The sequence below is a fragment of the Coregonus clupeaformis genome, chromosome 20, assembly GCF_020615455.1.
Source record: "Coregonus clupeaformis isolate EN_2021a chromosome 20, ASM2061545v1, whole genome shotgun sequence".
Taxonomy (NCBI): domain Eukaryota; kingdom Metazoa; phylum Chordata; class Actinopteri; order Salmoniformes; family Salmonidae; genus Coregonus; species Coregonus clupeaformis.
The window spans coordinates 5232717-5248734 of NC_059211.1; the positions used below are offsets into that span (position 1 = coordinate 5232717).

General features: G+C 42.4%; 2 protein-coding genes across 5 annotated transcripts in view; both read left to right on the forward strand.

The window, feature by feature from the left end:
* The window catches only part of LOC121533264 (SEC14-like protein 1), a 40493-nt gene extending 34092 nt beyond the window's left edge, over positions 1-6401 (forward strand). For 2 of the 4 annotated variants that reach the window (XM_045205279.1, XM_045205281.1), the window contains exons 15-17: positions 439-617; positions 2230-2256; positions 3454-6401. In XM_045205279.1, coding sequence (XP_045061214.1) covers positions 439-617; positions 2230-2256; positions 3454-3559 — 312 coding nt within the window. In that variant the 3' untranslated portion in view covers positions 3560-6401. The remainder of the gene's footprint in view (positions 1-438; positions 618-2229; positions 2257-3453) is intronic. The other 2 variants (XM_045205280.1, XM_045205282.1) reach the window with 1 other exon arrangement.
* Positions 6402-10184: 3783 nt separating this feature from the next.
* Positions 10185-16018, forward strand: part of LOC121533271 (endonuclease V) — a 43455-nt gene continuing 37621 nt past the window's right edge. Inside the window, exon 1 of the mRNA XM_041839091.2 lies at positions 10185-10525. Within this exon, the coding sequence (XP_041695025.2) occupies positions 10482-10525 (44 nt within the window). The 5' untranslated portion in view covers positions 10185-10481. The remainder of the gene's footprint in view (positions 10526-16018) is intronic.

The window sequence follows — 16018 nt, forward strand, 5'->3', positions numbered from 1 at the left end:
CATCGCAGTACTAGCTGTGCCACTAGAGATCCTGGTTCGAATCCAGGCTCTGTCGTAGCCGGCCGCGACCGGGAGACCCATGGGGCGGCGCACAATTGGCCCAGCGTTGTCCAGGGTAGGGGAGGGAATGGCCGGCAGGGATGTAGCTCAGTTGGTAGAGCATGGCGTTTGCAACGCCAGGGTTGTGGGTTCGATTCCCACGGGGGGTCAGTATAAAAATAATGTATGCACTAACTGTAAGTCCCTCTGGATAAGAGCGTCTGCTAAATGACTAAAATGTAAATGTTAGTGTTAAGTGTGATTTAAATGCCATTCAATACTTAATGAATCTAATGTTAAGAACATCCAGATTGACAATGATTAAAACCTCTCATCTAATGCATCTCTCTTTCCCCCATCTCTCCCTCTCTCCTCCCCCTCTCGCCGTCCCTCTCCCAGGGCTCCCACGTGACCAGATGGCCCGGGTTCTACATCCTCCAGTGGAGGTTCCACACCATGCCGGGCAGCGCTTCCACCAACCTGCCCCGCGTGGACGACGTCCTCGCCTCCCTGCAGGTCTCCTCACACAAGTGCAAAGTAATGTACTACACAGAGGTCATTGGCTCCGAGGACTTCAGGTTAGTAGCTGTGTGTGCTTGTGTCTGTGAGAAAGCTCATATCAAATACAGTGGGGAGAACAAGTATTTGATACACTGCCGATTTTGCAGGTTTTCCTACTTACAAAGCATGTAGAGGTCTGTAATTTTTATCATAGGTACACTTCAACTGTGAGAGACGGAATCTAAAACAAAAATACAGAAAATCACATTGTATGATTTTTAAGTAATTAATTTGTTCATTTTATTGCATGACATAAGTATTTGATCACCTACCAACCAGTAAGAATTCCGGCTCTCACAGACCTGTTAGTTTTTCTTTAAGAAGCCCTCCTGTTCTCCACATATTACCTGTATTAACTGCACCTGTTTGAACTCGTTACCTGTATAAAAGACACCTGTCCACACACTCAATCAAACAGACTCCAACCTCTCCACATTGGCCAAGACCAGAGCGCTGTGTAAGGACATCAGGGTTAAAATTGAAGACCAGCACAAGGCTGGGATGGGCTACAGGACAATGGGCAAGCAGCTTGGTGAGAAGGCAACAACTGTTGGCGCAATTATTAGAAAATGGAAGAAGTTCAAGATGACGGTCAATCACCCTCGGTCTGGGGCGTGTTTGGAGGAAGAAGAAGGATGAGTACAACCCCAAGAACACCATCCCAACCGTGAAGCATGGAGGTGGAAAAATCATTCTTTGGGGATGCTTTTCTGCAAAGGGGACAGGACGACTGCACCGTATTGAGGGGAGGATGGAAGGGGCCATGTATCGCGAGATCTTGGCCAACAACCTCCTTCCCTCAGTAAGAGCATTGAAGATGGGTCGTGGCTGGGTCTTCCAGCATGACAACGACCCGAAACACACAGCCAGGGCAACTAAGGAGTGGCTCCGTAAGAAGCATCTCAAGGTCCAGGAGTGGCCTAGCCAGTCTCCAGACCTGAACCCAATAGAAAATCTTTGGAGGGGAGCTGAAAGTCCGTATTGCCCAGCGACAGCCCCCGAAACCTGAAGGATCTGGAGAAGGTCTGTATGGAGGAGTGGGCCAAAATCCCTGCTGCAGTGTGTGCAAACCTGGTCAAGACCTACAGGAAACGTATGATCTCTGTAATTGCAAACAAAGGTTTCTGTACCAAATATTAAGTTCTGCTTTTCTGATGTATCAAATACTTATGTCATGCAATAAAAAGCAAATTAATTACTTAAAAATCATACAATGTGATTTTCTGGATTTTTGTTTTAGATTCCGTCTCTCACAGTTGAAGTGTACCTATGATAAAAAAGTACAGACCTCTACATGCCTTGTAAGTTGGAAAACCTGCAAAATCGGCAGTGTATCAAATACTTGTTCTCCCCACTGTAGGTCATAGTAAATGTAATTTTTTAAATCATACTGTATTTTGTGTTATGATTGTATTGTATCATCACGTTTGTTCCATTTGATATGTTTAGTATACAATATTGACATTAACATTAATGTCCATTGTAGCCATTATGAAGTGCCAAGTGTAGGCTTCCCCTCCTAAAGAGATAGACAGCCTTTTTACCCTCCACTCTTTCTTTTCAATGTGCTCCTGTCCTCCTATCGCTCATCAACCCCTCTTCCACTCCTTCTTCTCTCTTCCTGTGAAGAGCGGCTTGCTTTGATGTTCAAAGTTTGTAAGTGGACTTGTGTTCCCTTAGCTTTGCATTGTGTTTGGTTGCTTATGAGAACTCCCGTTTAACAGTTGGCGACAGCTCTGTAAGATGCTAGCATCCTGACCCTTCGCTTATGGCTTTATTTGACCTCACCAGCAATGCTTTCTCTTTGTGCTTCAGTTAGAGAAAAGGCACTCACACTCACTCACTAAGCTAGCTAGTCTCACCCTTGCTTGCATGAATGACTAACAGACACATGCCTTTTTAGTTTGAGTTAAGTTTGTGTTGCCTTCCTCCTTTGCCACAAAGGGCTACCTGTATTTCAGGGTTCCCCAATTGGCGGCTCGCAGGTGGTTTTATTTGGCCCCCAAAGTTTTTTGGCCCCGCATGTTTTTTTGTGTGCATTTTCATTGTTGGACATAAAATAACTGTAAAGACACCAGGAAATCAGCTCCAAGTGATTTTTAATTTAGGAAATCTGCTCCAAAGTATTCCCACGCATAATAGAGGCATGTGATGTCATACAAATCTAAGTACATTTAAAATTATTATGTTTTAATCCAAGTATGATATCTGTTTTGGGCTTCTTGCTAATTATTTGTAATGATCTTCCGGCCCCCCAACCATCCGCTCAAGACAAAATCATCCCACAGCTGAATGTAGTTGATGATCCCTGCTGTGTTTTTCTGCCTCTGCAAATTGGTTGATAAGGATAAGTCTTTCATTCATGCCCTTCAAAACTCTCACTGAAGCATGAGAGGCCATGTTTTAGTCACTGTGGGTTAGAAGAACAACCTATTTAGGGCAGTATGCTAAATTAATGTCACAGAGTGGATTCACCTCCCTTTGACTTGCTGCATGATCTACACTATTTGGCACTAGACTTGACAAAGCAGGAGCTGGGCATCATTAATACCAGACTGTGGATCAAATACTATTTGAAATAATTTCCTATTTGACAATAAAACATTTTATTTGTTTATACTTAAGCTGTGCTTGATTGAGCTTTCCTGTTTCAATATAACCAATAAAAGAGTCCCACAAGCACAAATCCCCTCCCACCTGTCACTCCTAATGCAAACGCTCAAAGTAATTGAAAGATTTCAAATAGTATTTGCACCCTGATTTAAGACCATTTAGTATGTAGTTCTAGAACCTTAGTTAGGCCAACAATACGTTTTTACCAAATTAAAATCATACCTTATTTCTCTCTCTCAGGGGCTCTATGACCAGTTTGGAGTCGAGTCACAGTGGTTTCTCCCAGCTCAGCCACGCCACCTCCTCCTCTAACCACTCCCAGTCCAGCTCCATGATCTCCAGGTAGAGGACTACAACTCCTGCCAAGGACTACAATTCTCCCTCTGCTGGATTAAAAGGCCCAGCTCCTCCAGCCTTCAGTCCACACTTTCCACCCTAACCACCTGAAACCTGTACTACTATTAGTCAGTCACAATGTGGAACTGAAGCATGCTTGCACAACAGAGGATAAAGAAGATGTCGGCGGTTGAAAAACTGAAAACAAAGACTTGTGATTTAAAGGGCTCCGTTTTTCTTGCAGAAGGCCATGTATATTTCTTCCCAGCTTTCTGCTGGGCTGCTGAACAGAACGTTGGCAGAATGTTTTTGGCTTGCTGAGACTTTGGTAGGTGTGGGAAGTGTCACACCCATGGAGCGCAATGCCGGATCAAGCAATTGTCACACTCATTTAAGGAGTTGTGGGACCGGATAAAAAATGGATGCGCCGTTACATATATGCATTAGAAGACTTTACACCCACGCACATTTCCAAGGTGTTGGTGATACTGTATGTGCTGTTGCCTGCAGACAAACATGCTCAAACATAGGAACACACACAAACATACTGTATACAGACAAACCATAAACACACCTGCAATGACATACAAAAATACACAGTATTTGCCATATCACCAGTGGGATTTGTCTCTACCTGGTGAATTGTTTATAGGTCATGATTGGGGTAAAGCCGTAGTGAGGTATCGTTTAGAAGCAATAAGCAGAGTTTGAATTTCTACTATTGACATAATTACATTTCTATTTATGAAAATGTGTGTATGGAGGTTTGTCCTCATGTGTGCTATGTGCAATGTATAGGTGACCTTCCAGTTACCGGGTGTGGCTAGACAGACAGACAGACAGACGGACACATTTAATTTAGCTAAACTTTCATTTGGAGAAATTGCCTAAATAAATTGCCAGAGGTTATTTTTTACATTTGAATTCACAAATGGAATTTGAATTGACACATTTTGAATGTGTTTGCAAATTCATGTGCACATCTACTAGTCTCTTTTTGGCACAAGACACTTAACCAGTAATGACTTTTATATTCTTGAATTTCAATTACTCTGACTTGAATTTGAATGGATTCCACCCCAAACTGAGTGTTTCCTGTCTGTCCCTGTCTGCAGGAATGAACTTGACACGTAGGTAGGTGTGGTTGTTATTGAGATGCCTTGTCATTGAGTGGTCATTGATTGAATGTGCTACTGATGGTCAGTCAGGTGAGATTTTGCTAGCCAATGGAATTCCCCGAACTGTCAGGGTCAGAGGTTGAATAGGTTAAACTGCTATTCTTTTTAGAGGTGTAGATATAGAGAGGGAGGAAGTGAATGTTTTTTTGTGGTGAAGCTTATCATTTGCTACTGCGCCATTTGTAGAAATGTATTGATGCGTACATGTACTTGGGCTAGTGCTGGTTGGATTTTGTTACAGTTTTCTGTGAGAGTGAAGTGTGTTGCTGCATGCTCATATGGTTGATTGATGATTTTAGTTTAGGAGTTACCATAGTAACAGATACTACTCATGAGCCATTTGTTAGGACCATTTTAGCCTTTGTAACTAACCATGTATATAAGAAATATATCTGCTTTAGGGGACACCCCCTTCGCCTCGCCTGAGCGACGTGGACAAAATTGTCGACGTTTCCATTGTGATGCAACATTACCCATGCAAATAATGTTCTGTACAGTCACCTTGTGCTTCTAAAACACCAAAGACCAGCCAACAAAAAACTGTCCGTTCCATCTTCTAGCGTCCATGTTTGTTTTTAGGGGCTATTTTGTGAGCTTCTAGTTCACAGAAGAGACAATTAACTTCTCTACAGATTAGACTGTAGGGCTGTTTCAAAGGGTTGGTAAACTGAGGCTCTCTCAAGACAAGTAAGCCCATCCAGCTTGGTCAGAGTGCCACCGTGCTGCTGCGTGATGTTAGAGGGCCAAAGACGTGTTTGTTGATGGGCATCGGATCTCACTCCAATGATTATCGGCCAATCAGGACAGCAGCACCTGTCTGTTTTTAACTGCTGATGATAATGAAGCCCAAGGTCAAAGTGACCAGTCTATAATGTACAGTCTGTGTCTAACTGGAATATCATGAAAGGCTTTGCTCACTGAGGAAAGGACCCGCTCAGAATTAAAGAAAGAAAGAAAGTGAATAAATGAAATAATGAATAACTGTAAATGTCTGTAAGGGTGTCGCCCATGTCAGGTCTGAGGATGTATAGTTGAACTTAACTTCTCTTCTTCTGTACTCATTTTAACCTTGAAGCATGTCTAGGCATAGACTAGCATAGTTTCCTACTTTCCAGCTCTTTATCAAAGGAAACTCATAATGTGTAACATAATATCAACACAATGTGTAACATGCTCAACGGTTCACCAAGCTTTGGAGAACGGTTCCAGTCCTGGATATGTCTCTTTGTCCCTTCACACTCTGTTCAATGTTAGTTTTTCTTTAGCAGTGTTAAAACAGTGCTTTAGAAGTGTCTCACTGTGTTGTTTGAAACCAGTGACCGATATCTTCAGTTCCCTTTCAGTTTCATCAACTGACCTCAACAACATAGTGTCACTGCAAAGACTGAAATGTACCTGCTATGTCACCTGCTTTACTCAACTTCTGTCAACCTTCACTTCTACTTATCTCATTTACATATGAGGGCTATTTCTGTCTAGTTTGTCTGTCACCAACCATCTCCTGTTGTTTCCCATTCTCTCGTCTAGCCTCCCTTCCTATAAGACAACGATAATGTTGCATATCTTTATTTCCCTTGAAATGAATAATTATGTTTAAAAAATAACTTTAAATTAATATAAAATAGCGCCTTTACATTTTTTGAAACGATTAAACTTGAATTATGAAAATGAAAAGTTGTCCTGTTGTTTGTGTAACATGTACACTATACAGTACCAGTCAAAAGTTTGGACACACCGACTCATTCAAGGGTTTTTCTTTATTTTTACTATTTTCTACATTGTAGAATAATAGTGAAGACATCAAAACTATGAAACAACACGTATGGAGTCATGTAGTAACCAAAAAAGTGTTAAACAAATCAGAACATATATATTTTTTGAGATTCTTCAAATAGCCACCCTTTGCCTTGATGACAGCTTTGCACACTCTTGGCATTCTCTCAACCAGCTTCACCTGGAATGCTTTTCCAACAGTCTTGAAGGAGTTCCCACATACGCTGAGCACTTGTTGGCTGCTTTTCCTTCACTCTGCTGTCTGACTCATCCCAAACCATCTCAATTGGGTTGAGGTCGGGTGATTGTGGAGGCCAGGTCATCTGATGCAGCACTCCATCACTCTCCTTCTTGGTAAAATAGCACTTACACAGCCTGGAGGTGTGTTAGGTCATTGTCCTGTTGAAAAACAAATGATAGTCCCACTAAGCCCAAACCAGATGGGATGGCGTATCGCTGCAGAATGCTGTGGTAGCCATGCTGGTTAAGTGTGCCTTGAATTCTAAGTAAATCACCAACAGTGTAACCAGCAAAGCATCCCCACACCATAACACCTCCTCCTCCATGCTTTACGGTGGGAACTACACATGCAGAGATCATCCGTTCACCCACCCCGCGTCTCACAAAGACAGCGGTTGGAACTAAAAATCTCCAATTTGGACTCCAGACCAAAGGACACATTTCCACCAGTCAAATGTCCATTGCTCTTGTTTCTTGGCCCAGGCAGGTCTCTTCTTATTATTGGTGTCCTTTAGTCGAGGTTTCTTTGCAGCAATTCGACCACGAAGGCCTGATTCACAAAGTCCCGTCTGAACAGTTGAGGTTGAGATGTGACTTGAACTCTGTGAAGCATTTATTTGGGCTGCAATTTCTGAGGCTGGTAACTCTAATGAACTTATCCTCTGCAGCAGAGGTAACTTTGGGTCTTCCATTCCTGTGGCGGTCCTCATGAGAGCCAGTTTCATCATAGCGCTTGATATTTTTTTGCGACTGCACTTGAAGAAACTTTCAAAGTTCTTGAAATGTTTCATATTGACTGACATTTATGTCTTAAAGTAATGATAGACTGTCATTTATCTTTGCTTATTTGAGCTGTTCTTGCCATAATATGGACTTGGTCTTTTACCAAATAGGCCTATCTTCTGTATACCTATCCTACCTTGTCACAACACTACTGATTGGCTCAAAAGCATTAAGAAGTAAAGAAATTCCACAAATTAACTTTTAAGAAGGCATACCTGTTAATTGAAATGCATTCCAGGTGACTACCTCATGAAGCTGATTGAGAGAATGCCAAGAGTGGGCAAAGCTATCTTCAAGGCAAAGGGTGGCTATTTGAAGAATCTCAAATATAAAATATATTTTGATTTGTTTAACATTTTTCTTTGGTTACTACGTTATTCCATATGTTTTTTCATACTTTTGATGTCAAATGAGTGGATTTGGCTATTTCAGCCACACCCGTTGCTGACAGGTGTATAAAATTGAGCACATAGCCATGCAATCTCCATAGACAAACATTGGCAGTAGAATGGCCTTACTGAAGAGCTCAGTGACTTTCAATGTGGCAACGTCATAGGATGCCACCTTTACAACAAGTCAGTTCATCAAATTTCTGCCCTGCTAGAGCTGCCCCGGTCAACTGTAAGTGCTGTTATTGTGAAGTAAAAACATCTGAGCAACAACTGCTCAGCCACAAAGTGGTAGGCCACACAAGCTCACAGAACTGGACCACCGTGCTGTAGCGCGTAAAAATCGCCTGTCCTCAGTTGCAACACTCACTACCGAGTTCCAAACTGCCTCTGGAAGCAACGTCAGCACAAGAACTGTTCATCAGGAGCTTCATGAAATTGGTTTCCATGGCTGAGAAGCCACAAACAAGCCTAAGATCACTGCGTTCTCTGGAGTGATGTATCATGCTTTACCATCTGGCAGTCCGATGGACGAATCTGGATTTGGCGGATAACAGGAGAACGCTACCTGCCCGAATGCATAGTGCCAACTGTAAAGTTTGGTGGAGGAGGAATAATGGTCTGGGGCTGTTTTTCATGGTTCTGGCTAGGCCCCTTAGTTCCAGTTAAGGGAAATCTTTACGCTACAACATAAAATGACCTTCTAGATGATCATGTGCTTCCAACTTTGTGGCAACAGTTTGGGCAAGGCCCTTTCCTGTTTCAGCATGACAATGCCCCCGTGCACAATGCAAGGTCCATACAGAAATGGTTTGTCGAGATCGGTGTGGAAGAACTTGACTGGCCTGCACAGAGCCCTGACCTCAACCCCATCGAACACCATTGGGTTGAATTGGAACGCCGACTGCGAGCCAGGCCTAATCGCCCAACATCAGAGCTCGACCTCACTAATGCTCTTGTGGCTGAATGAAAGCAAGTCCCAGCAGCAATGTTCCAACATCTAGTGGAAAGCATTCCCAGAAGAGTGAAGGCTGTTTATAGCAGCAAAGGGGGAACCAACTCCATATTAATGTCCATGATTTTGGAATTAGATGTTTGACTAGCAGGTGTCCACATACTTTTGGTCATGTAGTGTATCATTCAACTTTTAATCCGGCTTCAACCTATGATTGGGCGAGGCACGCTGCAATCTTAGTTTAAACTCAATTTGACCATGTCAACGTGGTTGCATTTAGTTATCTGTATGTAAGTGACTTGAGCTGTCACACATCAGTCAGGCAAAATGATCATCAGAAAGAGTTGAACATTCTTGAGTGGATGAATGGGTGAACCGATGGATGGATTGGATTACATGCAAGCGAGGGTGAAAAGGTGGGTTTTTAGAAGGGCATGGAAGATGGTCTCTGAATTACAGCTGTATAGTATGCACTAAGGGCCAGTTCGAAGCCTAAAATCTCATTTGAAAGTGCTTTTTTGTCAACAGCAAAAAAAGTTAATTACTGTATGTGGGTACTGAGGAACTGTCCAAGGTACTACTGCCTAATGCCCACTAGGTGGCAATCAACAAATATGGAACAGACCATGCACACAGTCCACAAACTAAAGACAAGTTAGGATTTAAACTGAACATTTTGTACAATGCATATTTTATGAGTCTGTCTCAGTTGTGTTTGAAAGATCGTACAAGTGCCACTGCAATGAAACGGCTACATTTGAACTTTTGTGTGACACTTGGAGTTTTCAAGACAACTGGGAACTCGGGAAAAAAAACGAGGTCAAATCATAACGTCCGTGATCGTCAGGTCGGAAATCCGGAGCTCTAGAAAGATGCCCGTGTTTCTGACTTAGAATTCCGACTTGGATGATCATTCAAAACTATTTCCAGGTTTCTTGAAAGCACTGTAGTCGGAGATTTCCGAGTTTCCATTTGTTTTGAACGCGGCAAGAGCTGTTTGGTTCCGCCTTTGTCCTGCCCACATGGAGAGACGCACGAAACAACACAAAGTACGACCAAATATATTTATAACTAACCCAAGACAGCTTATCTGTGTGGTTTACAGTGGGAGCAAATGCAGCATAGTGGGCAGAACACGCAAGGAGGTGGGCAAAGCCAAGCACGAGCTAGCGAGATCCTATTGGCGCGTTGCAGCAAGTATTTGCATATTTTCGTTAGGGAACGCCTCCTCTGAAGTGCGCATGTGCACAAACTCAATTCGACGTTGCACTCCTTCTCAACAACGCCATTTTTAAAACTTTGGCAAAGCATCAAGTCTATAAAACTCAGTGCACTGTTTTCGTAACATATTATAGTTTTGGGAACATAAATGTATTGAGAGCAGATGTTTCATTGATGAAAAAATTAGCAGAATGTCGGCCCAGTTTCACCTAGTTCCATATTCTCCCATTACCCGCGACTGTACTTCCTCTCACTGCCATCTTTGGTGGTGAGAAAACGAACGCTTCAGCTTTATAGCCCCTGTCTGGGTTTCTCCTTCTGTCAGTGGGTACAACACGGAAGGTCTTCGCTGCAATAATTTGACACTTCTGCTTGTTCACTTCGAATAACTACATGTCTATTCTTCCTCAAGAAGAATTGGTCAAGAAATGGGAAAGGTCAGACACGTTTCTCCTCTCAATTTGACATAATAAAATGGCTATATGTAAACTGTATTTCGCAGCGAAAAGGAGCACGCGCTGCTCCTCCTCACCTGTGTCAAATGTCATTTGATTAGAACACCACAGACAGGTGTGACAACTAGCTACTGTAGCTCACATAATTTGCTAGCGAAACAGTCCACCCGGTGGTAGCTACAATTACAGTGCTTTCTAGCTAGTTAGTTTAAATAAAGCCAGACATTACAGTATAAAAAGTAAGGGTCTCAAGTTCATATTCAACCAGCCAAGAGGCAGAACAGTTGTCTGGCTTGTGGAGTAGTGGCGGTCAGTGCCATTTAAGATGAGGGAGGACGGGGTTTTTTTCATGAGCATGGCCTTATTTCTATTACAGCATATTGGATGACTGTCATTCATATTCCATTCACCCAGTTTAATGTAACAGCGATAGGTTTAGGCTACTACATGATACTCAAATTTTCCCTATACTCATCATGAGGTTGCTTCCGTTTAAGAAACGTTTTTCAACAGAATCAGCAGAATGAATACACCCCTGATCACGCATAAACACACAGCCACGTTGTATTACTTCTCGCTTCCATGCGCTCTCCTCATCCCTTCGCGTGTGGACAATTGTGCCATCTGGTTTGCTTAATATAAGGACTTTGAAATGATTTTTACTTTTGATACTTAAGTAAATTTATGCAATTACATTTACTTTTGATACTTAAGTATATTTAAAATCAAATACTTAGACTTTTACTCAAGTAGTATTTTACTGGGTCACTTTTACTTGAGTCATTTCCTATTAAGGTATCTTTACTTTTACTAAAGTATGACAATTGGGTACTTTTTCCACAACTGTTAGTGCATTTTTTTCCCTGCTTTACAATCCCCATTTTGGTTTTATTATAGAATTTCTTCCATATAGCCAAATTTCCTCATCTGCTTCCCCTATCAAGGTGTTTTTGTACTTCCCTTATGCACCACGCTTTTCTGCCTGCTTACTATACAGTCCACTCTATCCTGCCCTCTATCCATAGTGACAATAGTGGTAGCTGGATTGTTTGTCCAGATCTGCAATAGGCTAACTAGCAATCATACCACACACAAAATCATTCAAAGCTGCTCCAATTTTCTATATAAATCCACAAGAACAGAGGAATACAGTGCCTTGCAAAAGTATTCATCCCCCTTGGCGTTTTTCCTATTTTGTTGCATTACAACCTGTAATTTAAATTGATTTTTATTTGGATTTCATGTAATGGACATACACAAAATAGTCCAAATTGGTGAAGTGAAATGAAAAAAATAACCCCTTTGCTATGAAGCCCCTAAATAAGATCTGGTCCAACCAATTACCTTCAGAAGTCACATAATTACTTAAATAAAGTCCACCTGTGTGCAATCTAAGTGTCACATGATCTGTCACATGATCTCAGTATGTATACACCTGTTCTGAAAGGCCCCAGAGTCTGCAACACCACTAAGCAAGCTCCACCACCAAGCAAGCGGCACCATGAAGACCAAGCTCTCCAAACAGGTCAGGGACAAAGTTGTGGAGAAGTACAGATTTGAGTTATAAAAAAATATCTGCAACTTTGAACATCCCACAGAGCACCATTAAATCCATTATTAAAAAATGGAAAGAATATGGCACCACAACAAACCTGCCAAGAGAGGGCCGCCCACCAAAACTCACGGACCAGGCTAGGAGGGCATTAATCAGAGAGGCAACAAAGAGAGCAAAGATAACCCTGAAGGAGCTGCAAAGCTCCACAGCGGAGATTGGAGTATCTGTCCATAGGACCACTTTAAGCCGTACTGTGAGAAGGTGAGTTGAAGGAGTCAGCCGCAGGAGGGTAAATCACAGAACACAGAGTTTATTCCGTAATACACAGTTACGCTGGATAGCGTCAACAACACAGTGCGTAAACAGAAGCACTGGAACACAATAAATGCACACGGGGAAAATAACCCCGGCAATACAAGATACAGGTAGCTCAACCGAGCTACACTCATCTCACGTAAAACAATCACCCACACAGACAGGGAATCAGAGGGAACACTTATACAATGACTAATGATGGGATAAGAACCAGGTGTGTGTGATTGACAAGACAAGACAAATGGAATGATGAAAAATGGAGCGGCAGTGGCTAGTAAGCTGGTGACGACGAACGCTGAAACCTGCCCGAACAAGAAGGGGAGGCAGCCTCGGCGGAAGTCGTGACACGTACACTCCACAGAGCTGGGCTTTACGAAAGAGTGGCCAGAAAAAAGCCATTGCTTAAAGAAAAAAAATAAGCAAACACGTTTGGTGTTCGCCAAAAGGTATGTGGGAGACTCCCCAAACATATGGAAGAAGGTACTCTGGTCAGATGAGACTAAAATAGAGCTTTTTGGCCATCAAGGAAAACGCTACATCTGGTGCAAACCCAACACCTCTCATCACCCCGAGAACACCATCCCGACAGTGAAGCATGGTGGTGGCAGCATCATGCTGTGGGGATGTTTTTCATCGGCAGGGACTGGGAAACTGGTCAGAATTGAAGGAATGATGTATGGCGCTAAATACAGGGAAATTCTTGAGGGAAACCTGTTTCAGTCTTCCAGAGATTTGAGACTGGGACGGAGGTTCACCTTCCAGCAGGACAATAACCCTAAGCATACTGCTATAGCAACACTCAAGTGGTTTAAGGGGAAACATTTAAATGTCTTGGAATGGCCTAGTCAAAGCCCAGACCTCAATCCAATTGAGAATCTGTGGTATGACTTAAAGATTGCTGTACACCAGCGGAACCCATCCAACTTGAAGGAGCTGGAGCAGTTTTGCCTTGAAGAATGGGCAAAAATCCCAGTGGCTAGATGTGCCAAGCTTATAGAGACATACCTCAAGAGACTTGCAGCTATAATTGCTGCAAAAGGTGGCTCTACAAAGTATTAACTTTGGGGGGGTGAATAGTTATGCACGCTCAAGTTTTCCGTTTTTTTGTCTTATTTCTTGTTTGTTTCACCCCCAAAAATATTTTGCATCTTCAAAGTGGTAGGCAAACGATGTAAACCCCCCAAAAAATCCATTTTAATTCCAGGTTGTAAGGAAACAAAATAGGAAAAATGCCAAGGGGGTGAATACTTTCGCAAGCCACTGTAGCTGATAGGCAGCGGAGAGGCCAGGTGCATCATTGCGCATGAAAGAATACTTAAGACACGCAGCTCAAAAAGCTCCCTACTGATCTTGTTTAGGCCATACAAATGTAATTTACTATATAACGGATGCCCCTCTTTACATTTCTCAAAATAGAAAAAAAGCAAACATAAAACAATGACTAATTTAATTCATATGAAACTATTTTTTTCATGCTGAAACAGTCCATTTTCAATGTTTTTCCCAAAAAACCTTCCTAATTAAATGTTGACTGCAAAGTAGGCCTACCTGGCAGAATGATATCATTATTATTTGTATCAATGGGGTGCACATTTGTTTTGCATACTCTGTCCATCATATGTGCAGTACAGAAACCTGACAGTAACGCTGCTAGCCTAACAAAAATGTACTGTGACTAAAACTCAGTTGGGACATACTTTCAATGGTGCTCTCCAACAGCTGACACTAATATAGTGGATTGGGGGGGGTACCCTAACTGTGACTCAAACCCTGGTCCCTGGTCCCTGTCATTCCAAAACCATTATACTGTCACAATCCTCGCTATATGAGCCATGATGAGGGTGGCAGATAGGCTAGCGGTTAAGAGCGTTGAGCCAGTAACTGAAAAGTCGCTGGTTCGAATCCCCAAGCCAACTAGGTGAAAAGTCTGTCGATGTGCCCTTGAGCAAGGCACTTAACCCTAATTGCTCCTGTAAGTCGCTCTAGATAAGAGCGTTTGCTAAATGACTAAAATGTAAATGTAAAATGTAATGATACAATTCCTATCAAGTGGAGTAACCGTATTGGCACGATCCCATAGGGTGTTTTCCTTTCTGTTACAAAACATCAAACATTTTAATTACATTCATAGATTGTCAAGCCAAGCCTTTGGTACTGAGTAGGGAGGGATCTATTTTCTGTTTGTCGAGATTTACATAATCAATTTGATTGTAGTGTTGAAAACGTAAACCACGATGAAGTCGGTAATCGGTATGCAGTTATGCATTACTTATTGGTTGTGTGTGGTGCAATGGCACAGAAACTTGTTGGTGGAAAACGTTGCATATGTTTTATATAATTAAGTAATAAGGCACGAGGGGGTGTGGATATGGCCAATATATCATGGCTAAGGGCTGTTCTTACGCATGATGCAACACAGTGTGCCTGCATATAGCCCTTAGCCGTGGATAAGAGCGTAAATGACTAAAATGTAAAATGTATATTGGGCATATACCACAAACCCCCAAGGTGCCTTATTGCTATTATAAATTGGTTACCAACGTAATTAGAACAGTAAAAAGTAATTTCAGCTAATCAGCATTCAGGGCTCGAACCACCCAGTTTACAATTATAAATATAGCATCAAAATGTTGAAAATCTGATTTCCCCCTAGCTGATGATCATTGTCTGCAGCCGTCTCTGATCGTAGTGTAATGAGACAGGCAGGGAGAGTGAGCTCGTCAGTGGTGGTCAGCAAACCCTCAACCTTCTGGCCCGTAGCCCTGCGTGGCATCGACTGTGCCACAGAACCATGCTGAAGTGGTCAATTCGATATCCACGTTTACTCATTTTGCCATAAGGCAGAGACACATCTTTGCAGTTTTAAAGCTAATTTCCTGCAATTCAACACATTTTGCCATGACGTATGCAACATGAATGATATCTGAGTGAGAGTGATTAACAACATCAATGGGGGCCCCCTGGAGGTCAGGGCCCCTGGGCATGTGCCCGGTCGATATTAGGCAATGATAGCTGGCTAGAATAACTTGGCAATCTAAAAATTGTTAGCTGACATGGCTAATTGAGTGACTGTCAGTAACTGACAGAACAAGAGAAAAACCGCTGATGCACAACCAAATTTCGAAATTGCACCTTGTGTATTCTACTATTCTAACTCTCAACAGTAAGTTGAGACCCCGACTGAGTTCCAAAAAAATAAATAAAGAACGCTCTTTTTTTTTGCAGGACAAAGGGAGGGTCATGTGAAAATGCGTCCGAGGGCCTAAGCGACCACTTATGCTTGGAGCCAGCCCTGCACAAGTTGGTGTTTTGAACCCTATGAACTGTGCGCATGGGATACCACATAACCACATAACCATATGAAAGGTCTGAATGTAGGCATAGTTATCCTTGTTCAATACTGGATAGCCCTGGTGAGGTGCAGGTAGGGTTGTCGTGGGAGAACAGTAGGAAGTTACCCTATGACACCAGCAGAGGGACACAGCAACTGGGCAGGTGAGGTGAGACCTTTCTGCAAGAGATAAGTTTTCTGCCAACAGTAACCCTGGAATGCTGCCAGTATAGGCTACCTCTCTCAGCCATTGATTTGTGAATCTATTGTGACC